Source organism: Marmota monax, unplaced genomic scaffold (assembly GCF_021218885.2).
Source record: "Marmota monax isolate L192 unplaced genomic scaffold, Marmota_monax_Labrador192_F-V1.1 WCK01_AAM20220418_F8-fsc00078, whole genome shotgun sequence".
In the NCBI taxonomy this organism is placed as follows: Eukaryota; Metazoa; Chordata; class Mammalia; order Rodentia; family Sciuridae; genus Marmota; species Marmota monax.
In genome coordinates, this window is record NW_026694865.1 from 6,291,249 (window position 1) to 6,319,145 (window position 27,897).

Below are 27,897 nucleotides of genomic sequence, written 5' to 3' on the forward strand. Positions count from 1 at the left end.
TCTTCTGTGACTGACTTGCACCTCCAAAAGAGTTAATTGAGGGAAAAAAAATTGTGTGTGTGTGTGTGTGTGTGTGTGTGAGAGAGAGAGAGAGAGAGAGAGAGAGAGAGAGAGAGAATGCTTTTGGGATTTGCCCAGATTCTAGACTGGTATCCGAGGCTCCTGAACCAAAAGGGCAGAAGTCCCAACTAGAGATGCAGTTTCCATTGGGATCTACCATGACCTAAATCCCATCAACAGTTGCCAGAGAAAGGGCAAAGTCCACAGGCCTTTCAACAGGGTATAAGCTTTCACTAAAACAAATCAGAGAGGCACTTTCAACAAGATCTTGTTGCAGGATCCCTAAGAAACCTCAAACAAGGAGATTTACATGTTATTCAACCTTATATTATTTCAAACTGAACCTGCAATATTTTACTGAAATAAAGGAATTGTGGCGCCTGCAATATCTTGCTAAGAATAATGATTACAATATTAATATTAATTACAATGTTAATATTAGTATTAATATTTTCAGTATCTGAAGGAAGAGGATGTATGTCTGAGGCCAAGCCTAGGCTGAAGGAACGGGAAGCTGGGTGGGAATATGTTTCCAGAAATCCCAAAAGACACAGCACACGGGAGGGGAAGGCTTTGAGGAAAAACTGTGGAGGGTGTCTCTGGCTGTGCCAAGACACAAGTAGCATACAAAGCCCAGAACCCAAAGGTGTTTCCTTAAAGCTTTCCACGACGGAGAAGCCGCCCGCGAACTTGAAGCCAAACGCCCCTTTCTTCCATTACCATAATTTCCTCCTGATGCCACGTCAGACAGATGACCTAGGGCTGACCCAGTGACAGCTCGGACCTTGTCCTGCGCCCGTCGCCCCCGCTGGGACTAATGTCCGCCCCCACAACCGCCAGCATCCCTGATGGCGCCAGGGGTCTCCCTGCCCAGTCTCCAGTCCGCGCCGTCGCCATAGTGACTGCCGGAGCCACGCAGCCCCGCCCCTTCCTCGCGACGTGGCCCCGCCCTCCTCCGAACCCGGAAGCTGGAGGCTCGCGCCTGCTGAGCACAAGGTTCCGGAGGAGGGAGCGCCGCGGCCCGGGGCTTGTTCGGCCGCGCGCCCCGCCCCTCGGAGGCCGGGCTCCAGCGCTCCCCCGCTCCCCCGCCAGCTGTGTCTGCGGGTCCTCCGGGCTCTGGCTGCGGGTCCCAGCCGTCTCCATCTACTCGGATATAGGAGCAAAGAGCCGCCTTGGAGCTGGAAGCAAAGGGACGTGGGGGTGGCCACGGCAGGTGAGAGGTCGGTGAGGCTATGGAAATCGGGAATGTAGGTGTGTGATGTGTGTGGGGTTGTAGATGGGTGTGTATGGAGCATGCGCGGCTGCCTCGGCCGGGTGTGACTTTGTGTGTAGCCCCCGAGTGGGCCGGTTCATGTGACCATGCACGTGATTGCATACGTGTGTGAGTGTGTCTCAGTGTTTTTATGTCTGAGGCCAAGTCTGAGTTCATGGGTGGTGGTCGGTGTGCCTGTGACCCTCCCTACCTTTGTGTGGCTGTCACTGGTGGGACTGATGAGGACTGTTTGGAGCCTCTTCTTGGGGGTTGGGGGAAGGCAGAAGGCTTTATCAGGGCATCCTCCTGCATATTCATCCTGGGACCGTGAGGACATAGCCCAAAAACATTTTATTTCAGTAATTTTTTTTTTTTTTTTTTTTGTACCAGGGATTGAGTTCAAGGGCACTCCACACTGAGCTACACTAGCAGCCCTTCTTATTTTTTTGCTTTGAGACAGATCTCTTTAAGTTGTCAGGCTGGCCTCAAACTTGGCGATCCTTCCACCTCAACCTCAGGAGTAGCTGGGATCACAGGCGGGAGCCACCGCAACTGGCTATTTCAGTAAACGTTTAAGAAACGTTTGAGTAGAGGCCAGTCGTTTTGTTTTGGGGATTGTACCTCAGCCCGAAAGTGATAGGCCAGGTATGTGGTTTATGAATGGGGGGTGAGGAAAGTGGCAGGTCCAGTGTCGCACTTTTCCTCTTCTTTTCTTGGGAAGTTATAAATTAGAAGCTTATGTTTCTTTTTTTGTCTTCATTTGTAGTGGTCCAGCTTCTGTTGGCACAAAGATTCAACAGACTAAGCAGTAACCTAGTAGCTGTGTTCAATTTTCCAAAAGCTTTTGCACTGATAGCTCAAGAAGTGTCACAGAAGAGATGTTGGGTAGACAGCTTTTCCTGTTGTGAGATTTATAGATAATGGAATAGATCTTTGAAGAAAAGAGGTATAAAGAGGTATACATCTCCCTTGAAGAAATCTTTAAAAAAAAAAAAAAAGATAGCTATACATTAGTATGGTAAGGAATGGAGACCTGAATTTATTTTTTTAAATATTTATTTTTTAGTTGTATTTGGACACAGTACCTTTATTTATTCATTTTTATGTGGTGCTGAGGATGGAACCCAGGGTCCCACACTTGCTAGGCAAGCACTCTACCACTGAGGCACAACCCCAGCCCAGGAGACCCGAATTTAAAAGCCAGTTGCCGGGCTAGGGTGTAGCTCAGTGGTAAAAGTAAGTGCTTAGCATTCTTGAAGCCCTGGGTTCAATCTCTGGCAAAAAAAAAAAAAAAAAAAAAAAAGCCACGCCAAATATATCACCTGGAGAAGAGTTGGGTTCATATATATATATATATATATATATATATATATATTTTGATAGTCACATGTTTTCTATATGTAAATCAACTATAGATTAAGATAAGGGGTCAGAAATCTGTGACTGGTTAAGCTGGATATGTGACATTTGTAAAATGTTTCCTTGACTAAAGCCTGGGAGATTCTGTTGACTCCCTGAAGGATGGTACACACTTATCTCAACTAGATGTTTTATTGTTCAGCAGCACAAGAAAGGGCCAGAGAACTGGGTGTCCAGAACACCCCTGGACTGTGGCTTAATCAAGATTAAGACCATTCTCTGGCCCTTTCCCCACTAGCCTGAAAAGGTGCTTCTGTTTTTGTGAAGAACCAAATCACAAAAGATCAAACAGTGTTGAGCTTACCATCCACATTCTTTTTTATTTCATCCTGACAAGTTTGGTTACAATCTCAGTTAACCTTCTGTGCCATAGACAGAATATTTCTCTTGTGACTTGGAAAAGTATCTACCCCTTTAGAGGATGAAAGAGAGCTAGAACAAACTTTCCTTTTCATACCACTCACAGCTGCTTTCACTTTGCAGCAGGGAGCCTTTTTCTCATAGACATCAGCTGGTCAGATGCAACATTTGCTATCTGTCTCACCTTTCATTACTGCCAAACTTGCACAAGTGTTAAAATCACTTGTCCCTGCAAAAATTTAGTCACAGCTGGGTGGAATCTCTCCATCTAGCAAGATTAGTTATAACATGTCATAATACTGAGGTGGTTGTGAATTATACTGAGGACTCTTGGTAAGAAACATCTCTCGAGTTTTACTATAGGAAAGAAGTAGATGATTGGGTGAATTTGTAAGACTTTGTGTTTGTGTGGTAATTTGGTTTGTGTATTGCAACTGATTCCTAAAACTATTTTTTATCCTATGTTTATTGAGACTAGAAGCAAACTTTCTGGCTTTAATTAGATGTTTTTAAAAATATATATTGAGATTTTGTTTAACATGTTTTTATATTCCCCCTCTGTAGAACAGAGTGATTGTTTTTAGAAGTGTAATACTAGAAAATGTCTCTAGTAGGAAGTGTTTAGATGATATGGGAGTAATTAAAGACTGTCCAGGTGGAAAATATTCCAGAATTAACTATATATGTGCTAGTTGTTTTCATTTAAAAGTAATAACCAGCGTCTCTAAGACTAGTTAAATTACTTAGTTTTTTAACATGTTAATGTTTAAGATACAATGGATTATGCAAACAATGATTTTCTTTATTTTAACATGAACAATAACTACATCTGTGCACACTGATTTTTCAGTGTAAGATTACTAGTGATTTTCTTGGTACTTTGAAGCAACTTATGGTTTTAATAAACTTTTCAAAAAGTACCATCTTAACTTTGAGAGATGAAACCATTATTACAATGTCGCAGTTGTAAATCAAGTCTAATACTGGAATGTCTACATTTCTGTCTCCTGGGGGGTTCAGTTTAGTAACTCTCCGAAGTAACATTTGTATCCCTGTAGAAGCAGATGTGGAAGGCCAGTGAATGAGGAAGAATTCTATTGAGTTTAGAATCCTCTGCTTCTTGCCAGTCCAGAGGACATTCTCTAAAATAACAGTTCAGAATCAGTCCAGGAATTGAATGGCATCTCAAACTCATCTTAGCCATGCTAGGAAATCTAGACTTGCCCTGAGGTACAAGGACATAGTACAAGATAAGTATTAGTATCATTACAAACATATGAGTAAAAGTTCCTCACTTGACAATAAAGACTGTGAAACAGGGAATTATAATTTCAGGTTCCTGTTAAGACATAACAGATGCCTGAGCAAAGAGGGGCAGCCTTGAAATTGCTGATACTCAACCAATACCAAGCTCACAGATGCCAGGGTTAGAAGGGACTCTAGGAGGGCCTAGTTCAGTCCCCGTAGGATGTAGTCATTTTCTTAGTCAATAGATAATGCCTGCTATGTGCCAAGCACTATTCTAGACTCTGGGGACACACTGGTAAAACTCAGGTGAGGAAACAAGCCCAAAGATGGTGATGACTTATCCAACATCACAGAGAGATAAAAGCTAGAAATCACTAAGCTTGCATTAGAAGTCCATGCATTTTTTTCTAAAGACAGATGCTATGTTGCTGGTTATAGTGCTTTCACATTTATATCATAGATCTTTCCGAGTAACTTATGTAACTTTAAATTCACATCAATGAGAACAGTAAATTTGCCTGTATTTTGTATTACAAACTACATTTCTGAAGTTATGTTCTGCTAGCATTAGATTTATGGTATATTGTGAATTTATCAGAAAGCAGGCTTATTTTAATTCCTTTCTCTAGTGTGGACTGTTCCATATAATCAATCAGCAACATCTTTATTAAAATGGATTCTTAAGACACAGTCAAAAGACAGGCAATGATACTGCAGTTTGGAATTACTTAACTAGGACAGGCAGTATGGTGTCAGAAAAGACTGTCTTGCATCTGAACCTAGTTTTGCAATAGCCATGTGATCTCGGGTAAGTCATTTAAATTTTCTAGACCAGATTACTCTTCTAGAGGAACTAGAGGGGAGAAATGGTTCTCTCTCTTAGCATTTCACCAAATTGTTTTCTGTAGTTTAAATATACACTGACAAGATAAAATAGCCCATTTCCTTGGTTTTAAACTGTTGTTGATATAGCTAGACCAGACTTTACATTTAATTCTGATGTAAACATGAATTTTTGACATGAAACATCACATGCTTTTATTTCAGGGTTAACCTCCATTTCAGCTAATCATGGGAGAGATTAAAGTCTCTCCTGATTATAACTGGTTTAGAAGTACAGTTCCCCTTAAAAAGGTATGTATGATTTTACTATACCTTTTTGCAAAATCTTGTATTGTTTTTGCATGTGATTTAGATGTATGCCTTTGTAGTGTTTGAGAGTAAATGTTATTGCCAAGCGTCAAACTCTGGGATGCACTGCATCCATTAAGACTCATTCAAGAGTAAACACAAGTATAACAGTACTCATTATTTATAATTGCTTTACATATTCAAGTAACCAGGTATGTGTGTATTCTTTAGTGTGATATAGTGGAAGGCTGACAGCACCAACTATGGATTAAGTACAGTAAAGTTCTGTTTCTCTTTCTCAGCTTTAAGATTTATTGTGGGTCACCTTATAGACTTCTGCTTGCAATGATGTACTTACTCTGCTATAGTCATTCTTTGTAAGCCTATTTGCCTGAGATATTTGTAAACTCTAAACACTTATATCAAAGATTTAATCCCAAATGTTCAGGGATCACACTAGACAAAGGCTGTTCACATCACAGAGTAAAATCTTTGCTGATTCCCCTGTAGCAATATGATAGTACTGTGATCTCAAGAACTTCTATGTCTCTGTCATAATCATTTTTTTTTTGTCATAATCATTTTGTCAGGGCAGGCAGTGTGGAAGAATCATGCAAGTTTGAATTAATAAAAAAATTGTTCTCCATATAGAAATCTAAGGTACAGTTCTCCAGGTGTAGACAGGATACATACATTGTAGGACATCCCCAGATGTCTTATTTAACACTTTGAGCAGTTTGAAAAGGTGGATCCTTGGGTGCTCATTTCACAGATAAGGAACATATTAAAGGTCACATTGCCTGGTAGGTTATGTATTGAAATCAGATTAATCTGGTGACAAATTCAGAAGAACTTGGGCTGCTTACCAAAGCTTCCCTTCCGTTTTGCTTTCTAGGAGACTATTGTTTATACTAAAAGGAGAGTTGGCCTCTGGGATTCCTCTACTTGGTTCCATCCCTTCAAGTAACAAGTTCCTCCTGATGGATTCTCTCCCTCAGCATGTTGATCACCAGACCTAAAACACCCAAACTTATCTAAATATTCTAGAAGTAGTTGTAGGAATTAGTTTAATTGATGTAATTTTTAATTGATGTCAGTCAGCTTGGTTCACAAGTCATGATGAATTTGCTTGAAATTTTTTGGTGTTTGATTTTAAATTATTAAATATATTGTGTTTTCTTAGGGAATATGACAAAATTGCCATTCAGGGTCCTTTGAGAAAGTCAAAGTGATAAACACATTTATGTTCATAACATTGTCTCTATCCGTTTTCAGAATGTACTATTTCAGAATGTACCATTTCAGAACATATTTGTGTGAACATACTATTTTTGTGTTATTCTTCCAAATTGGATTATTAAAGTAATTCCCTAGGAGATTTTGAAGATGCATTCATTTTACATGATTTTGTTACTACAAGATTGGGATTTGTTGTGTGCGCTGTCAAAGATCATTAAGAGTTCAGGGGTCGTTTTTTGTTGTTTTTCTCCCACTTACCTAAATATTCTAGAAGTAGTTGTAGGAATTAATTTAATTAATGTAATTTTTTCCAGTTTATCCTCCCTTATTTATCCTCTGACCCTACTGATCCCAGCCAGGCCTCTGGGCCAGTGCCAGAGAATAACTGTGCATACCGCCCTCCTTATACACACATACCACCACCACCACCACCACCGGAAGTATAGGGGAGAAATAAGATGCTATGTACAGAGTTTACTGCCTAGTGGTAAACAAAGTAGACTTCTTCCTATTATCAAGGATGAACAGGAAAATTTAAACAGAAAAAAAGCAGCTCTCTGGAAGTTTACAAAGCAGTTCTGAACAATCTGTTAGCATTGGAGTAAGAAAAGGAAACCAAGGCCTTTTATGCTAATCTGGTGTGATCCCCAAGTTACCTTGTAACAAAGCAGTACTGTTAAAATTGTCAGTGAAATTAGTATAAAGCAATAGTATAAAACCCAAATTTCATAAAGTTTTCCATTTTTTTCTTGTAATTTTCCCTCCAGATTATCGTAGATGATGATGACAGTAAAATATGGTCGCTTTATGATGCGGGCCCCAGAAGTATCAGGTGTCCTCTCATATTTCTCCCCCCTGTCAGCGGAACTGCAGATGTATTTTTCCGGCAGATTTTGGCTTTGACTGGATGGGGCTATCGGGTTATAGCTGTAAGTATTATCGCTTCAGTGTTAAAATTCAGATTGTGTTTTTTGTGCTTCTGTTTCTGACAATCGTAGTGATGGGCACTTCTTTTTATTGTGATAAGATATTCTTTTCCTGTTTTAAAATGTGAGATGAAACCTGTTGCCGGAAACTGGTGTGTATATACAGACATACAGAGTTTTGGAAGAGATCTGCTAATGGTAGCCTTCTCTGTACCAGCTTTTACATGCATTCTTTCCTGACACACTTCTCATAGTTCTGAATACTAAGAAGCATTTGTCCTTGTGTATAGAAGAGGAAACCGAGGTGCAGTCATTTTTAGTGATCACCCAAAGTCACACAGCCAGCAGATAGATGGTGGAGGGGGAGACCAAATTCAGTCTTCTGGCTCCATTTCCCCTCCTGTTGTATCACCACTGTTTCCAGGAAGTTGAGCATGGAATGTAAGTCAACAGAGGGATCTACTAATTTACAGGAATCTGCTGAGTGAAAACCTTGCTTTTAATGTCAATCTTTGACATTGAAATAAGGTTCTTTTGTTAACTCATATCCTTAGTGTTGGTTAAGTAGTTTTTTTTTCCATTGTTATTTTATAGTCAAGTTTGGTCTAAAGTCTCAACCTAGTGTCCCCTGATCATTCTCAAATTTCTTTCTCTGAAACAAAGGTGTGTATAGGGAAGGCACTTGCTTGTGGCTGATTCCCTCCCTCCAATGCCTGTGTAATAGCACAGGTTGGTGAGGAAGTTGGTCTCCTAACTTTTTTTTTGGCAGGGGGTCTGGGGGCAGTGTTAGTACTAGGGATAGAACCCAGGGATGCTTTGCCACTAGCTTCATCCCCAGCCTTTTTTGTTTTTTGAATCAGGGTCTTGCTAAGTTACCAAGGCTAGCCTTGAACTTGACATCCTCCTGTCTCAGTGTCCTGGGTAGCTGGGATTACATGCCTGATAGCTCTTCTAACTTGTGAGGAAGAAGAGAGACCCTTCTTTAGCTTTGGAGCTGGCAGTGGTTTCTGATCCTGGAATATTAGCATGCACATGGTGCTCCGTGTTAGTAATAAATTGTATAATTATAGCCAGTATCCTATCTAAAGAAGAGAAAGTGGATCAGTTCTCTTCTCTTGGAAGGTAACTGAAAATTCTACTAGGGTTACCACCAACACTACCACACCAAATATGTAAGTCCTCTTCCTCCTGACAGCCTTTCTCTTGAGAAAACAGTTATAAGCATTGCCTGCTGCCCCCTTCCCCCCAGGACTTTTCCTTTCTGGCTTCATTTCTCATTTCTTAAAATATTTGTAAGATGACATGTTTGAGTCTCTGTAGCCTAATCCTCCTGCGTTCTAGGTATTCATCATCCTTCTTCATATGTAGCATCATAGGAGAGCAGTTGGTGCACCTTCATCTCAGTCCTCTATACCCTGGGAGGGGAAATGAGCCACCCTCAGGTGTCTGGCCTGCTGGGGAGTGTAAGCAGATGCTGACAATGTGTTTATTACTCCAGGCTGGCAGGTCTCAATAACTTTAGCTTCTGCCTGATATTTCTTTGCCCTCAAGGTTCTTGAGGTGGTCTTCCTCTATTTTATTAAGTAGATAGTGAATCAAGAAAAGGCTGACAGTGTCTTCAAAACTGTCATCAGAATTTGATCAGAAGTTTTGAAATTTATTAGATATTCATTAGTATCTAACAACTAAAATGCATGGGCCTTTTTTAATTCACATTTTTATTGAGGTGATTACAGAGTCATGTGTATTTGTAAGAAATAATACAAAATGCTCACATTGGTAGCACGTATACTAATGTTGAAATGATACAGAGAAGATTAGCATGGCCCCATCTCAAGGGTGATATGAAAATTGATGAAATGTTCTATTTTTTAAAAATGTATTATTCTTCTTGTTATTATTGGTAGTTATGAACATTAGATTTTTTTTCCACAAGATCTTACGGTACCTAAATATATGATTGTAAGTGGAAACGGGGAAAAAAATCAGATATTGACAGTTTTTCTAATTTATTTCATCAGTTTTTAATACAAATGTAGAGATGTAAAACAGTAACTTTTTTTTTAAAAGAGAGAGAGAGAAAGAGAATTTTAATATTTATTTTTTTTCAGTTTTCGGCGGACATAACATCTTTTGTTTTTGTATGTGGTGCTAAGGATCGAACCCAGGCTGCACGCATGCCAGGCGAGTGCACTACCGCTTGAGCCATATCCCCAGCCCAACAGTAACTTTTTTAAAAAATATTTTTTTAGTTGTAGATGGACACAATACCTATATTTATTTTTTATGTGGTGCTGAGGATCGAACCCAGTGCTTCTCATGTGCAAGGCAAGTGCTCTACCACTGAGCCACAACCCCAGACCTAAAACAGTAAAATTTTAAGTTAAAATGTTTCAGTGAACAAGTTCAATTTTATAATCGTTATAAATAAACTTTTAAAGTTTCTCTGGATAGTGCCAACTTTTGGATTAAATTATTTGTTTTATTTTTTATGGTACTGGGGATTGAACTGAAGGGTGCTTTACCACTGAACTTCCACTTTGTAAAATTTTTATATTTTAACAGCATCTTGCTGAGTTTCCCAGGCTGGCCTTGAACTTGGGATCCTCCTATCTCAGCCTCCCTATAAGCTGGGATTACAAGCATGTACTTTGTGCCTGGTTGGATTTTTTAAAACAAATTTCTTATTGTTTAGCAACTAAATAGTGCTTGAAGCATTTATATTATACAGTAAGTTACATCCAGTCACTATATTTTTCTGTTTCTACATGTAAGTATATGTTTTGAATGTTATCTGTTTTCTGTGCTGTTCCTGTAAAGCTTACTAATAAAATACATTAAACTATTAAAAAAACAAAAGAGGGCTGGGATTGTGGCTCAGCAGTACAGTGCTCGCCTAGCATGTGTGAGACACTGGGTTTGATCTCCAGCACCACATATAAATAAATAAAACAAATAAAGGTATTGTGTCCATCTACAACTAAAAGAAATATTTAAAAAAAAAAAAAAAAAAGGATTGGGCTTAGCTCAGTTTAGCTCAGTAGTAGAGCTCTTGCGTAGCTTGAGTGAAGTCTGAACTTGATCCCTAGCACCACCAAAAGAACAAATGCAAAGAAATATTCCTCTTATATTTTTCCCAGTGGTAACATTTTACAAAACTAACACAATATCATAGCTGGGGTATTGATGCTAATATAATCTGCCAGTCTTATTCAGATTTCTTCAGTTTCATTTGTACTCAAATGTGTGTGTGTTGGGAATAGAACCCCAGGCCGTATGCATGCTAAGTATGCACTCTCTTCTTGAGCTATACCTCTAGCCTGGTATGGGTATTTTTAAATTAAAGGCTTCATAAAAATATCATCCCCTTTCTTTTAGGTTATTATCTGATGCAAATTCTCAGATGTTCGGCTAGGGAGAATCTGGTCTCCATCCTGTTTCAGAATAGTGGAATTATTATCCACAAATAGAATTTTAAAAATAAAAGTAATATATTGCATCCAAAATAATCCCATAATTCACATGGCAGTATTTTTTCCATTGATTTTTTTTTCCAGTGACAAAAAAAAAATCTAAGCGTTGAAACAACAAGCCCATCAGATGAATTGTATGTATATTAAAAAGGGGGAATCCTTAGAGGACAAGCCTAAATTCCATTAAAATGAATTTATGACTTGTACTTCTTTTTTCATCATTGATAGCATTAATAGGCTACTTTTTTGTCACAAATGGAAGTACAGGATATCATATAGAGTGGGTCGATTAAAATAACAATTAAAATAACAATTTTATTTAACACCCCTTTAAAGAAATATTACCAAAAAGAGAAGAAGCTCTCCTCCGAACAGATTTTATTTCCTATTTTCCTGAGCAAGTAGAGCATCGTGTCTTCAATTCAGAATGAAATTGGGTTTAGGGGAAACTGTTTCTTTATTTGGATGAGGTCTGCCTGCTCTATTCACCCTTGTTGTTTTAGTGCTTAGACTTTCTCATCTATTATTTAAATCTTTTTTTTTTTTTCTTTTGGTATGATGGATTGAACCCAAAGGTACTGAGCTACATTTCTAGCCCTTTGACTTTTTTTTTTTTAAAGTTTTGAGACAGCATCTCACTAAGTTGCTGAGACTGGCCTCAGACTTGCAAACCTCCTACTTCAGCTTCCCAGGTCACTAGGATTACAAGCCTACCCAACTACTTTTAATTCTCTCTAAATTCTGCACTGTTAAGTAAAATGTGCTTTATTATACTTAGAAGATGAATATTTTCACATACTTTGAATATGGAAGCAAAGCTTGGGCAAATAAGAAATGGTATTAGATGAGTCCTAAATTTTTCAGACATGTTGCATTTTTTACTTCTGTAGTTTTTAAAATAAAAAATCATTTCAGTTGCAGTATCCAGTTTATTGGGACCATCTTGAATTCTGTGATGGATTCAGAAAACTTTTAGACCATTTACAATTGGATAAAGTGAGTACCCTGAAGCTAATTACTTACATGTGATTTTAATTCTGCCTCTATCTTGCAAAGCCTAATGTTTTGTTTTTATTTATTTTGTGGTATTGGGGATAGAACACAGGGGTGCTCCCTTTTTATTTTATGTTATGATAGAGTCTTACTAAATTGCCCAGGCTGGCCTCAAACTTGCAATCCTCCTGTCTCAGCTTTCCGAGTTTCTGGGATTATAGGCATGTGCTTCTACCCTGGCTTCCAGCCCTTTTATCTTTTGAGATTATGGTTAAGTTGTCTTGAACACTTGTGATCCTTAGCCTTCTAAGTAGCTGAAACTACAGTTATGTGCCACTGTACTCAGCTTCTCTTTATATTTTAAAATGCTTTATTGTGATATAATTCACATAATCAATTATTATTTTTATTAAAGTACTGGGATTGAACCCAAAGGTTATCTAACATTAAGCTAAATCCCCCAGCCCTTTTTTTATTTTGAAACAGTCTCACTAAGTTACTGGGGCTGGCCTTGAACTTGCCATCCTCCTGCCTTAGCCTCCCAAGTAGCTGAGATTACAGGTTTACACCACTGCACCCAGCCATGCAATTATCCTTTTAGAGTTTACATTTCACTGTGTTTTAATAAATTCCCATATATGGAAAATTGTGTGTGTGTGTGTGTGTGTGTGTGTATTCTATATATATAATTAATTGTATCTCATAGTGCCACTTTACCCAGCTGTGTTTTCTAAATTTCTAATTACTGTACATAGTTCAGTCTGTTGGGTAGTGATGCCATTATATTCTGTAGTTAGTGATAATTGAAGCAACTTTTTTGATTCTTGTGGTCATGATTGATCAGTGTTTTAGGATCTACCTTATGTTTGTTTATAATTAGGTTCATCTATTTGGGGCTTCTTTGGGAGGCTTTTTGGCCCAAAAGTTTGCTGAATATACTCACAAATCACCTAGAGTCCATTCCCTCATCCTCTGCAATTCCTTCAGTGATACCTCTATCTTTAACCAAACTTGGACTGCAAACAGGTGAGAATATAAACTTTGGACCAAAAAGGTATTGTTTTTATTCAGTAGAATTTGGAGTTTTTGGTGCAGTGGGAGAAAAAGGTTCCTATCTTCTGTCTTTTGTAGTTCCTTGTTTTTTAAAATTAAAACAGTCACTTGCAAGTGAACTCTTAATTCAGCTATTTCTGTTACTGTAAATTATTGCTTAATGTACATTCACAATGCATCAACTGCTACTGTGTTCTCCTTGTACTTTTTGTGTGAACAGTTCTATATATTGACTAAAATTTCATTAGGCATTTGGCTTTCCCCAGTTTTCCATCACTGCTATAAATTTTTGTACAAATCATTGCTTTCCTTCCTTTTCTGGGTTATTTTCCTGAGATGTATTCTCCAACTGGGAAGACTAGAGCAGTTAGTTCACCAGCAGATGCTCTTCACATCATGACACTTGATATCATGTCTCCAGAAAGATGGAAGTGGTAAAAATGCTTGATTGATAACATTGGGGTACCTGTCTCCTCAGAGGTATCCCTTCATTGATTTTATCATTTTAATTAGTTGGATAGATATTGGATAGTACCTGAAAGCTGGTTTACTGTTCACTTCTTTCATTGCCAGCAAGGTAGGCTCTATCTTAAAAAAAAAAAAAAAAAAAAAAAGGCCTGTTACCAAACCCAAGTTTATTTACTCCACACTCAAAGGGCCCAGTGAATCTAGGACAAGTTGTTGAGGCAAAGAAAAATATTTATTCAGCAAGACCAAGAATGGTGGACTAGCATCCCCTCAAAAATCTTAATTTTTGTACAATGAATTGAAATGCATTCTGCTCTCATGTACAACTAAGTAGGACAAATTAAAAAAAAAAAATCTTAACACAGGTTTTAAGTTCCTTTTATCTGTAGGGGAAAACCTGGTAGCTGGTAATCTATTGATTTGTGCTGCTAATTTAAAAGATTAACAAGGGCTGCATGCTCAGGGAGGCACAGGCTCTTTCTAGCAAAGGATATTCATAAGTACAGCCACAATTTTCCCAACTGTCAATACTCTATTTCACAATCTTGTCGGACAAAGGGCAATGATTGCTCTGGCCACTTCCTGTTGAAAGCAGGCAAAGGAGGGGTTATATGGAATGGAATGGTTAACTTGGACTTGAAGTCTTAGCCTGTTCCAGTAAACCTTTACTATAACATTAGTTCTGATGCATCACATAAGAGATATGATTACTGTGTGGTGTATTTCTCCCCAACAAAATCAGCATTTCCCCATATAACAAATGGTGTTCTGCATTGGAGTTTTAACTCTAGGCCAGGTTAAACTAAATCAACATTCCCTTGTATCCTTCAGGATACAATCAAAATCCTTTTTTCAGGGGTGCAGCCTAGGACAGGCTCCCATTTGGGCTAGCCCATTTTCTCCCTATGGGGAACTAGTTGTACCTCTTTATAAGATCCTTCCATATGGTTTACCAGTAGGATTTCAAAGATTTTCCTTATTTGTTCATACCCCCTATATAGTGAACATATCCATTAAATCTAGAGCTAATGGGTGAACTGAGGGGGTTCAAGTAGGATATGACCATACTGAGGGAGCCATCTTCATTTAATCAGGTAAACTTCGTTCCCCAAGACCCACATTCCTGATCAGACATGGGAGGTTTTATCAAGCATTTGAGAGGGTTACCTCATAAGATCACCAAGGAGGAAAATTTCGGTAAATATTACCAGTTCATATTGTTGAGCCTTCATTTTTTCTTAAATTAAGTACTTGGGGTTCTCCCTTGGGGCAAAAGTCCAGGAATCTAATGGCCTTGTTGGAATGGGCGAGTCAGTGGTTGGCAGACTTTACCCTCATGTGGTAGATCCCCTGTTTTACTCTGGCTAATTTGACAGAAAAATGGGTTCTTAGAAGTTCTTCAGATTGTCTGGTCTACTTTGCCACACACTGTTGGTCTGGTCCTTATTCCTTCTAGGTTTTTAGAAAAACTCAGTCGTCAGACTGAATGGATAAATAGATACATTAGTGGGATATACCAAAGTTAATATAGTCTCCAATGTTTTTACATATTGTCACCAGCTGGTCCTGATCCTTTAATAAGTCATGATGTCCTCCTATGGAGAAGACATCTGAAATGGCCTATCACAGAGCATTTTGAAAGGACTCAATTTGAATCTGCTTCAGGGAACTCCCCTGATCTGTAACAGAGCAACTGGTAATGTCTTATCCCAAGTTAAGTTGGTTTCTGACAATTTTTTACATTAGTTTTCTTTAAAATGTGATTCGTCTTCTTGGTCTTTCCCATTAACTGAGTCTTCTAAAGAGTATAATTATCAAATTATGTGCAACATTTTAGATACCAGTTAGGTAATAGCTGAAATGAAGGAAAATCCATTATTACTTTGAATTGTTAGGCAACCCAAATCTTGGTTTAATTTCCAAATCCCAACTTAAAAGTCTTGAGAATTTCATATTTTTTAGTTAAGTCAGGTAGGCCTCTATATACCCAGGAAAAGTATCTACAAAACTAACGTATCTGGAATTTCCCAGGACTTGGGACATTTGAGTAAAATCAATTTCAGGTCTGGCTGGGTCATTCCCTAAACTGACCTCCCATTTGTATAGGCCTGATGGTTATATCTCCTTCAGATTATATTTCAAGCAGTTTTGAATGACATATTGAACAGTTTTTATACATTTGGTCCCATATTTCTGTATCCTTTGGAGAGTGGCATTTCTCCCAAAGTGAGTACTGTGGTAGATGTGTTTTATCATTGTTTAGGACTTCCAGGATCCAAATTATTCCTCAAGCACTATATTTCCTTTCAGGGACTGTTTGGCCATTAGTTAAGCCCATTCTTTAGCACTTTTTTAGTCTTATCGAGATAAGTCAGTTTAGAAAACCAGAGGGCCCCATCAGGGCTGTCACCAGCCCTAGCAGCCTTGGCTGCTTAGTCAGTTGGTTTCCTTTATTCACTATGCTCTCCCCTTCTGGTGGCCATAATAGGGAATTATGACCATCTGGAGAGACTTGTGAGCCACCTCTAGTAACTGCAAGATTCCAGGGACCCCCTTTTTCTTGGCTAGGGAGAGAACCCTAATAAGGGCAACAATTTCTGCCTTCAGAACTGAATTTCAGGGAGGGCATGCTTTTGTCTTCAATGTTTCTTATAAGGTTACCTCTGCACACCTAGCCTGGCACTTACCTTGGTAGATAAAATTGTTCCCATCTGTAAACAGTTGTAATTTGGGACTAGGCAAAGGCTGATCAAAGATTCAGCTGGCTGGAATACTCTAGTTCAATGATCTACAGGTAGTTATGTTGAAGGGGGTGGCGGGGTGGTGCTCATTGGGGAATAAGGTGGCTAAACTCAGCCCAGCTGTAACCTATAGTCTCATGGCTGGTATTGTTCAATAGAATAACTTGGTATTTTCCATTCTTCCTGAGGTGAGCCAGTAGCCTCCTTTTTAATTCTAATAGGGAGAGGGTATGGTAGGACACTTACACAAAGGTTGTCACAAGGCAAAGTTTTCTGTCTCTCATTTCTGCATTTCCTTTCAGGGAATGTTTGGTCATTAGTTAAGCCCCATTCTTTACATACACAAGTGGTTAGAATACTCAAGTGGCTTCAACTTCTGACAAGTATGAGGGTTATCCCTTAGCTGTGTGATCCAATTGTTTGGGAAAACATGCTGCTAGAGACAGCACATTTCCTAAGGGCTGAATTAAAACTCCAGGTCCTAATTCTTGTTTTTCATGCACATACAGGCTGAGAGGCTTTTTTTTTTTTTTTTTGCAGTCAGGAAGACCCAGGGCAGGAGCTGTTACTAACTTCTCCTTCACCGTATCAAAGAGCTTTTGAGATTCCTTAGTCCATTCTAGAGGCTCAAGATTATGACCCTTAAAGACCTCATAGAGCAGTTGTACTCTAAGCCCATAAGTGGCAATCCAAAATCAGCCATTCTCCAAAATCCTTAGTTATCACCAAACATGTTTATGATCTGGGAAAGGATCCCTTTACTCCTGGGACAAAGCAAAACCCAAATAAATGACTTGTTGCTTGCATATTTGTGCCTTTTTCTGAGACACTTTGTATTCATATTGTGTTAAATAATTCAGTCTATTGTGTTGGCAAGACCTTTGTCATATATTGGGCTCACTATGCCACATGTTGTAAAGAGAGTCCCTGAACTAAATTGAAAGACCTTAGGTAGGTTTTTAGCCAGAATTTTCTTGAACAAAGTGGGAGAATTCTTAAGTCCTTGGGGCGGTATAGTCCAATAGTATTGTAGAACAAACTGAGTATGTGGGTCCTGCCACTCAAATGCAAGTAGTTATTGGGATTCATTTTCTACCAGAATTATGAAAAAGGCATCCTTGAGGTCCAGAACTGAAAATCAGTATTCTCCCAGAGTAGTCAGCAGAGTGTATGGATTAGGCACTCCTGGGTACAGATCCTATTTTTATTGTCTGTAGATCCTGAAGAAATTGATATTCAGTCAAATATGGGTTGTTGACCCAAAGAGTGGGTGTGTTATATGGACACTGGTAAGGTTTGGTGAGTCCCATATTAAGAAACGTTTTAAGAATGCGCTTTATCCCATGCCGAGCTCCCTCTTCAAAAGGCATTACCCTTTCCCTTCCTTAAAGGCAGTTTGTATGGGGGAAGCATCTTTTGCCTTGCCAGGAGTCCTATCTGCCCACATAATGGGCCTTACCTCGCAGATAATTTCAGGTGTTACATGTCCCTCTGATTGTTCCTTAGACATTAAGAGGGCTAATGGCAGATTCTAAGTCTGTTCAGGTGGGACCTTAATGTTGCAATGTCTTTGTAAAAAGATTACTTGAACATTTATATAGAAGATCTTGTCCCCAAAAGGAAATTAGGCACTCTGGCATACACAAGAAACTGTGCTTTAGGATGATGTCCCTATTATGGTATTCTAAAGGTTGCTGAAAGGTGTGGTCCTTTATTTTTCCCAAGATGCCTATTGCAGGAATAGTATGTAAATAGTATGTGCAGCTTAATATTCAGAAGTAGTGCTTGCATCCACCAGAAAATCAATTTGTTCCCCACTGTCAATTTTGTATGGAGATCCTCTGGGTGAATTTGTATCAGATGCCTTAGATCCAAGGGAACTAGCTCCTGGGCCTCTTTCTGGATCTGAATATTCTTTCCTTTCTGCCATCTGCAAGCCCCCAGTCTTTCTCTTTCCTTTCTTTTCTACTCATACCTTCTTCAACTTAGGACAGTTCCCCCCCACCCCCACCCAGTGTTCTTCCGGACAGTAGATGCATTGATCCTAGCAGAGGGCACCTTATCTTTCTTTAAGGAAACTTTTCTTTGAAAGTCTAATGCAGAAGCCACCAAAGAAGCATTGTGTTTTACATCCTCTTTCTGCAGTCACTATCTTTTGTTAAACACCTTAAAAGCTATATCCACCAACTGGCATGGATTCATTCTAAAAGTTAACTCTTTAGATATTGTATTTCAGCTAGGACTGGCTGAAATAACAAACCTCTAAGTGACCTTGAATAAGAAAATGATCTTAATATAAGCAGAAAGCAGAAGAAAAAATAAACAGCTAAAAGTCTTATGTATTATTCTATAAATGTACTTAAAGAATTATCTTATACTTATTCACAAGAGATATTTTAAATTAGGCATGCTATCAACAAAAATATTCAATTAGATACATATAGCCATATGAATTCACCAGAAAAAAATGCTGAGTTACCTGAGAAATCCCTGCCAAAAACACAACACAAGTCACTCACAGGAACCCCTGCCAAAACTATTTTTTAGGAATCCTAGGGGCGATTTACCTTGGTGTGTTTGAATTAAATCCTGCCCAATGCTGTTTTCATAACTTATTTTCAAGCCATGTCTTTCTTGACTCCAAAGGATACTGGTACCAAGCAGTATTACAAAAGCAAATATTTTTTTTTTTCCTTTTTGTGGACTCATAACTACAGTTGAACCAATTACCTAAAATCTGCCCTAACAGGATTTTCTTGGGATTGATAGTGTTCCTCCCATTCTGAAAACAAAGAATGAATTCACACAAATGCAATACATAAACAAATAAATTCTCAATTTGAACAAAAGTCCAACAACTCTTATCCCTTTCCAAATAGTGTTTTATGGAGAGAATTCTTCTTTTTTTTCCTTCCCGCTGTACTGAGGATTGAAACCAAGGGCACTCTACCACCAAGCTACATTCCCAGACTTTTTTTCCCCTCATTCCCTCAAGACAGAGTCTCACTAACTTGCTGAGGCTGGCATCAAATTTTTGAGGGATTATAGGCATGGGCCACTTCTTCTGGCCTACCCTTATCTTCAAGAGAAAGTGGTGATGACAGAAAATAGTTAACTGGAAGATGGCCAAATGGTTCTTTGAAGAGAAAGTCAACTTCCAATGAAAGTAAGCATCAGAAGGTGATCTTCATCTTTTATAAATAATATTCAGCATAGTTTTAGAGAAATTAGCATTTACCCTCCATGCTGGCTCAATAATTGAAATTCCTCCGCTGTAGGCAGCTGCCTAGGTTGCCTTGAACCTAGGCAAGTGTTACACTGCTGGGAGAATAGCAGCTAGTAGCTGGTTGGCATTCTTGTCTTTGTTCATGCTGACCCTGTACTGTTAACTATACCAGGATGTCAGCATAATTGAAAAAAAAAATTGAAATTCGTGTAATAAAATCAATTAAAAATCACATATAGAAATTCACAAAGATTGAATGGCTCTGAATTAACCCAGGTGAGGCTAACAGCAAGTTTTAATGGGCATGATAATTTTCATTTTGGTATAATCAGAAGGTGTTTTTTAACTAGAAAGAAGGAATATTTCTCTTAATTATCAGTTTCTCAAAGAAAATAGTTTAGCCATTGGAAATAAGATCAGTTAGGTGGAAAAAATCCTGGAATCATCAGAATGCCTAACTCAGTGAAAGTATTTTTGAAATATTGCTTATATTCTGCATACTCAAATAAAAGTTTAATTTGACCATAATTTTTTTTGAGAGCTTAGAAAAGTGCATATAGGGTCTACATGCTGAATTCTTTGAAGGGAGTAGGTTTTTTTTAAATCTCTAGATTCCAAGTATCTAGCTATTAAATGTTAAGTGAATATTTGCCATTTATGTATAGTCTTGAAAGTTTGAATTACCAGGTCTTTGTTTTACAGCTTTTGGCTGATGCCAGCATTTATGCTCAAAAAGATAGTTCTTGGAAACTTTTCGTCTGGCCCAGTGGACCCAATGATGGCTGATGCCATTGATTTCATGGTGGACAGGGTAAGGATCATGGTACTGGGGTGAGAACACCTTGTACTGGGAATTTCCACAGGTACTTAGTCTCTAAAGATATATCTGTCTCATTGAATATGCATTAGAGGTCTTTGTTAAGCAGCCTTCCGTATTAACTTTAATACTCCCAACAGATATCACTGCTGGTAAGGATTTGGCTACATTAGTGCTTCCCAATAGCTGTTCATCAAAATCACATGGATAGCTTTTAAAAGTATAGATTCTGGTATGACTACAGATAATAATTTACTAACCATTTCAAAAGAAAAATAGAAATAGATATTATTAACCTGATTTAAGCATCACAAAATGTATACATGTATTAAAATGTTACATTACCTCATCAATGAGCAATATTTATTTTTATGAGCCAGTTAAAAGTATATTTTATTTTAAATTTTTTTAAAAGACAGGTATAGTGACATATACTGTAATCACAGTGTCTTGGGAGTCTGAGGCAGAAGGATCTCAAGTTTAAGGCCAGCCTAGGCAACTTAGCCAGACCCTGTCTCACAAAAATATAAAATAAAAATAGATTCCAAGGCCTCTCATAATCTGGTATCCTTGGGTATATGATACTGGGAATCTGTAAGTTTTACTTTACCCTCTGCCTTTTTTTCTCAAGGTAAATCTGATGAACCATGCTGTATTATGTAGTACTAAGGATGGAACCCAGGCTCACTCTACCACTGAGCTAGACCTCAGCCCTTTTATTTTTTTATCTTGAGACAGGGTCTTACTATGTTGCTGAGGCTGGCCTAGAACATGAGATTCTCCTGCCTCAGCCTCTCAAGTAGCTGGGATTAGAGGTATGCACTACTGTACCTGGCTGTAGGCTTGCCTTTAGTAACTTAATAGGTAGGTTATTTCTGAGGTCTCTTCTAGCTCAAAGATTCTTTAGATGTTTATCTGACACCTTTGAGGTGTGGGAATTGGCATGGTGCCCACAGGCACCTCCTTGAAGCAGGAAGTTTCAGTTAAGGGCTTTGAGAGGCCAGGTTCCATTTATGGGACCTTAGTCAGGTTCCAGAACAGAAAAAAAGATCACCACGAGAGAAACCCATTCCAGGGTCTCTCAAATACTTTGTTTCTCTTTATTGGTAACTTTTCTGGCCCCACTGTACATGATACCACCTTTATAAATACAAATGTTATTTGTTGATTTACTGTAAATATAAAAAACAAAATGTCAGAAACCCAACATGTCTTTTTTCCACAGCTGGAAAGTTTGGGTCAGAGTGAACTGGCTTCAAGACTTACCCTGAATTGTCAGAATTCTTATGTGGAACCTCATAAAATTCGGGACATCCCTGTAACCATAATGGATGTAAGCTTCCTGTTAAGTAAAATAGATATTTTACCTTTTGAAATTATTTGCCAAGATACAGTTTTCAGATTTTAAATGTGCTGCTTCAAGTGCTGCCTTGCCTTTTACATTTGCCCTCAGCTTTCCCAATTCCAAAATAATGTGTTTATTGCTTGACCTGGTTTTTTCCTCACAAGATTAATACTGTTGAAATAAACATAAATTTAAACAAGCATAGTAGTCTTTGCCCATTTTGGTTTATTTTTGCTTTCTTGCTTTCTTGCCAACAGAAAGCAAAAAATATTTGATATATTTTAGCTGTTTCACATCTGGGTAGCAAAGAGAAAGTGCCCCTCAGACAATCAAAAAATACCTAAAGTCAATTAACACAAAAACTTTTTTAAAAACATATATAACAGTATTTACCACTTTAGCCATTTGTAAGTATTCAGTTCAGTGACATCACATACATTCACCATCTTCTTCCAGAACTTTTTCATCATCCAAAATAAACTATTAAACATTAACTCCCCGTTCCTCCTTTCCCACCAGCCCCTGGCAACCAACAATCTTACTTTCTGTCTTTGAATTTTCCTTTTCTAAGAAATACATCATGTAAGTGGATTCATACACTACCATCCTTCTATGTCTGGATAGTTTCACTTAGCACAATGTTTTAATTTTTTGCAGTTCTAGGGATTTAACCCAAGGCATTGTCATTCTAAGCAAGTGCTCTATCACTGAGCTACACTCCCAATCCTACCATATTTTTAAGATTCACCAATTCGATGTGTGTCAGAATGTTGTTCCTTTAAGGCTGAAAAATATTCCATTTTATATTCCACATTTTGTTTATCCAGTCATCTGTCACTTGAATTGTTGTTTTCAACTTTTGGCTATTGTGAATATTGCCTCTATGAAAATTGTTATTAAAAGTTAACTGAAGCAAGTGGCTTGGGAGGCTGAGGAAGGAGGATCTTGTGTTCAAAGCTAGCCTCAGCAATTTAGCAAGGCCCTTAAGCAACTCAGTAAGACCCTGTCTCTAAATAAAATATATAAAAAGGGCTGGGGATGTGGCTTAGTGGTAAAGCACCCCTGGGTTCAAACCCTGGTATCAATAAACAAAGAAACAAAAAAACTGCTTGAGTCCCTGCCATATATATATATATATATATATATATATATATATATATATATATATATTTGTTGATAGACCTTTATTTTATTTATTTATATACAATGCTGAGAAATGAACCCAGTGGAGTCCCTGCTTTTTTATATATATTTTCACTAGTTGATGATGAAATATTTTTATTTATATATTTGTATGAGGCGCTGAGAATCAAACCCAGTGCCTCACATGTGCTAGGCAAGTGCTGTACCTCTGAGCCATAACCCCAGCCCAGAGTCCCTGCTTTTAATCTTGAGGGTTCCTACATACAAGGATACAAGGGAGATTGCTATATCATGTGGCAATTCTGTTTAATTTTTTGAGGAACTGCCATTTGTCTTCCACAAGGGCCATACCATTTTATATTCCCACCCGTAATGTACATTCGCATCCTGAACAAGACTTGTCTTGTTGTATTTTGGGGTTTTTGTTTTGTTTTGGTACCAGGGATTGAACTCAGGGATACTCAATCACTCAACCTAAGCAACTCAGCGAGACCCTGTCATATTCCCAGCCCTGTTTTTTTTTTTTTTTTTTTTTTGGCGGTTGTGCTGGGGATTGAACCTGGGGCCTTATGCATGCGAGGTAAGCACTCTACCAGCTGAACTATATCCCCAGCCCGCCCCCCAGCCCTATTTCATATTTTATTTAGAAACAGAGTCTCACTGAATTGCTTAGTACCTCGCCATTGAACTCATGATCCTCCTGCCTCAGTCTCCAAAACCACTGGGATTACAGGCATGCACCACCATGCCCATCTGTATTTTGTTTTGATTACAGCTATCCTAATAGATGTGAAGCAGTATCTCACTGTGTGTGTGTGTGTGTGTGTGTTCTGTATTTTAAACAGTGCTGGGAATTAAACCCAGGGCCTCACATATGATAGGCAAGCAGGCTATCACTGAGCCACATCCCCACCCCCACTGTGGTTTCGACTTAAAAATTTGGTGGGGGGAGGTGCTAGGATCAAACCTAGTACATCCTGCATGCTAAGCATGTGCTATACCACTGAGCTACAGCTCAAAAATTTACTTTTTTTAATGATGTAATTACTTTATTTTGCCTCAAATGAATTTGTTCCTAAATGCAAATAATGTATTTTTAAGAATTGATTTGTCAGGAAATTATACAAGCAGTAAATAACTCTTTATTTTCTGCTGTAATTGCTATGTCTGACAGTCACCATGACATAGAGCAAGCTTTTCAGTGGTACTCACAGTATATTTGCTCAGCCTACACTCCTTTTGCAGCTTTGTTTACTACCTGGGTTCATGGCCAATGAAAACTACAATATTTAGTTGGCAATGCATTTAAAATTATTTGTGTAAATTTGTGTGTGTGTGTGTGTGTGTGTGTGTGGTTTCTTATTTTTAAATTACTGTTTGAAAAACTTGTTTGGGCATTGAAAGACATGTAGAATCATATTCTCTAGATTTCAGAAAGTGGCTCCTCCAAGAAAGAATTTGGACTTTTTACCTATACTCTTTAAATACCTTTTGGAATTTTTTTTTTTTTCACTGAGATTATATGACTTAATTTTTTTGTGTGTGTGAGGTACTAGGGATTCCATCCAGGGCCTCACACATGCTAGGCAAGCATTCTACCACTGAGCTTCATCCCCAGGTTTGTTTTTTGGTTTTTTTTGTTTTGTTTTGTTTTAATTTTGAGACAGATGCTGAAGCTGGCCTCAAACTTGTGATCCTGCTTCTCAGTCTTCTGAGTAGCTGGAATTATCAGTGTGTGCCATAGTGCCCAGCTGTGTAGTTGTTTTTAATGAATAAAAATGCTTTTGAGAGTTTGTGATTTTTTTTAATTGATATTTTTCAATAATGATTGTTCACTGTTAATTCTATTAGGTATATTTGAGGAAAAGGGAAATTCATGGTAGAATTCCCCCCTCCACTCCCACCACCAAAAAATGCAAGGGACATTTTGCAGGGAAATCTAACTAAGATGTGAGGTTGGGTTAGAAGTGCTCAGGGGTCAGCACTAGAAGGTGGTTCAGGCTGCTGTGGCAGTCAGTGTTATGTCTTCATGAGAAAGAAACACTTGAGGTGACACCCTCCATACTAGGAAAGAACATCTCAGCCTTTGTTTGTTTGTTTGTTTTTATTTATTTTGGTGCTGGGGATTAAACCCAGGGCCTTAGAGCTTGTAAGACAAGCACTCTACCAACTGAGCTATACCCCTAGCCCAATGTTTGTTTATTTTTAAAGGTATTTGACCAGAGTGCACTTTCAACTGAAGCTAAAGAAGAAATGTACAAACTGTATCCTAATGCCCGAAGAGCTCACCTTAAAACTGGAGGCAATTTTCCCTACCTGTGTAGAAGTGCAGAAGTGAATCTTTATGTACAGGTGAGTCCTATCTTGCAATCCAGAGCACTTTGAGCTTAAAACTTAAAGGTTTGTAACAAAGCTTTTTTTTTGGATGATGGATTAAATAAGGGAAGAACAGAATTCTCTGTGGGAATGAGAAGAACAAGGCATTAACTTGTTAAATATGATTTACATTTATAATTTATAGAAGACTTCCAACAGTCTTTATGAAAGAACCATGGGCAACTCTGTGCCCACCAGCTCTTTCTAGAGCAGCAAGCCCATGTCCACACACTAAGGTGGCCATTGGTATGATATGACATTACTTCTTGGACACAATTCAGCCAAAGCAAGATGTCTATCAGACCTAAATGTGGTTAGTTTGAGTTTCATGAAGCTACTCTTTAAATCTAATTTTAATGCATTAAAGAAATTTTAAAACCTACATCTTTATCCTCTAGGATATTGGAATAGCAGTAACAAGGGCAATTTTACAAAAATTATCAGGAGCCTTACAAAGCCAGTCCTCTCTTTAATCTTTCCACTCATTTGTGGAAATAGATCCTAAGGAGAGGATCCTACACATAAAAAAACTGATGCCCAGAATATTAATCATAGTAGCAGAAGATGGGGAGGACCTAACTCACAGCAACAGAAGACTAAAACCTGCTCATGGAGCAGCATGCAGCCATTTAAGATGTTTATGAAGACAGTTCTAGGAATGTGGAGGGACTGGTTACAAAGAAAGCAATTTAGGATCAAAGGTCCCATGTTGTAGTATTTTTTATTTTTCTGTGTTTGCTGATTTTTTCCTAATTAGTTTGTATTAGATTCTAATTTGAGAAAGGTAAGACATTTGCTATGGTCTCTAGACATGGTGTCCATGGCAAGTCTGAGGCCAGTCTGGTCAACATATAGAAACACTGTCCCCCACCCCCCCAAAAAAGCCAGGTTGTAGCTCACTGATAGAGCACCCCTGGGTTCATTCCTCAGTACTGGGGTGAAAAAAATCTGCTATCGTGGTGTTTTCCAGCTGGGCTGCCCACCAATCCCTCTTGTGATAACTAGGGATTGAACCCAGGGGTACTGTTCCACTGAGCTGTATCTCCAGTCCTCATTATGTTTTATTTTAGGGCAATGTCTCACTAAGTTGCCCAGGTTACAAACCAAGCTTTTTATATAAGGCAGTATACATTCTTCTCTGTAATGCATCCATTAAAAATGAGGATTCTGGCTGGGTGCCAGCCTCAACAACCTAGCAAGGCCCTAAGCAACTTAGCGAGACCCTGTCTCAAAATAAAAAAGGGCCAGGGATGTGGCTCAATCTGGGTTTAATCTCTGATACCAAAGATAAATAAATAATGATTTGAGCTGGGCATGATGGTACACACCCGTAATCCCAGCTATTCAGGAGGCTGAGGCAGGAGGATCTCAAGTGTGAGGCCAAGCTGGACAATTTAGTGAGACTCTGCCTCAAAATAACATAAAAGAAAGGGATAGGGGTGTAGCTTAGTGACACCACCTTTGCCTAGCATTAATGAAGCTAATTAATGAAGTTCAATCCCCAGCACTGAAAAAAAAATACTTTTTAAACAAAATAATAATAATTCTCCATCTCTACAGATACATTTGCTGCAGTTCCATGGAACCAAATATGCCGCCATTGACCCATCTATGGTCAGTGCTGAGGAGCTTGAGGTGCAGAAAGGCAACCTCAGCATCAGCCAGGAGGAGCAGTAGATGTGGCCTTTGCTGTTGCTGTGAGGTGACCCAGTGTGTTCTTGTACAATCAGTGACATCAGCACCACCAGTCAGCCTCTTCCTTAGGCTCGTCAGGCTCACCGGTTCTCACTGTGTTTTGGAAGTAGGACTGATTGTCATCTTGACAGGCAGCAGCTCTTCTATGCCAGTGTAACTAACTGTCCCCACTTCGATTTTTTTAGCTTTTGAAATTGAAAAAATACTTTTGAAGACTCACATTTTACAAATTGTGAAAATTTACTATCAAAAGTCTTCACCATTGTGTTAAGTGAATACTAATTTCTGAGGTTTGGGATTCTGAGGGTTTTTCCTTTTTCTGTTTCCTGTCTTCTTGATTTTTGTTCTTTGCTGTAAATGTTCACATCCAGGTCATGTATCAGAAGGACACCGGTTTTTTTATGCTTTCTTGACATAGCCATCATCAGAGAGCTAAGGCTGGCACTCTGCTGTTAGGTTTCCTGCACATCAACTACTTTTAATTTCCAGTTACGCACATTATTTGGAGTGTTAGCTGTTTTCTTTTTAGACATTATGTTCATTTGGAATAAAAATTAAGTTTCAGTGAGTGGCTTTTGTAATTATTCTTGCTGCCCATTGGGGCTGCATTGACCATGGGTTTTACCAGTTCTGTGTGGCTTTGAGTAAATTATTTAATTTCCCTGCTCATGGTAAGATAACAGTTGCTTTTATTTATTGAGCAGCTACTGTGTGCCAGTACTTTCTCCTACATTCTCTCTTTCTCTCAGTACACATAAAGGAAATAGTATTTTAAAAGTCCGGGCTCGGGATGTAACTCAGTGGTAGAGTACTTGCCTTGCATATACAAAGGTCTTGAGTTTGATCCCCAGTACCAGGAAGAAAAAGTGTAAAAAAATTCTAACTCATGGACAGTTTTGTTTCATCCCTTAACCCACCCTCATTTGTTTTTT

At 38.5% G+C, this 27,897-nt stretch overlaps 1 protein-coding gene and 1 non-coding gene across 3 annotated transcripts; both read left to right on the top strand.

Annotated features, from left to right (window-relative positions):
- Positions 1 to 1,133: 1,133 nt before the first annotated feature.
- Spg21 (SPG21 abhydrolase domain containing, maspardin) lies at positions 1,134 to 27,533 on the top strand. 2 transcript variants are annotated; one of them, XM_046426669.2, is made up of 9 exons: positions 1,134 to 1,273; positions 5,387 to 5,473; positions 7,477 to 7,638; positions 12,024 to 12,104; positions 12,982 to 13,127; positions 20,292 to 20,400; positions 21,632 to 21,739; positions 25,106 to 25,246; positions 26,831 to 27,533. In XM_046426669.2, exons 2-9 carry the CDS (start codon positions 5,411 to 5,413, stop codon positions 26,945 to 26,947), a joined length of 927 nt encoding a protein of 308 aa, XP_046282625.1. In that variant the 5' UTR covers positions 1,134 to 1,273; positions 5,387 to 5,410; the 3' UTR covers positions 26,948 to 27,533. The 2 variants fall into 2 exon arrangements, with proteins under 2 accessions (XP_046282625.1, XP_046282624.1); XM_046426668.2 differs by having other exon boundaries at positions 1,144 to 1,280.
- On the top strand, positions 9,403 to 9,509 carry LOC124080680 (U6 spliceosomal RNA). The gene has a single exon (XR_006847766.1). It is a non-coding gene; the product is annotated as a U6 spliceosomal RNA (small nuclear RNA).
- Positions 27,534 to 27,897: the final 364 nt, after the last annotated feature.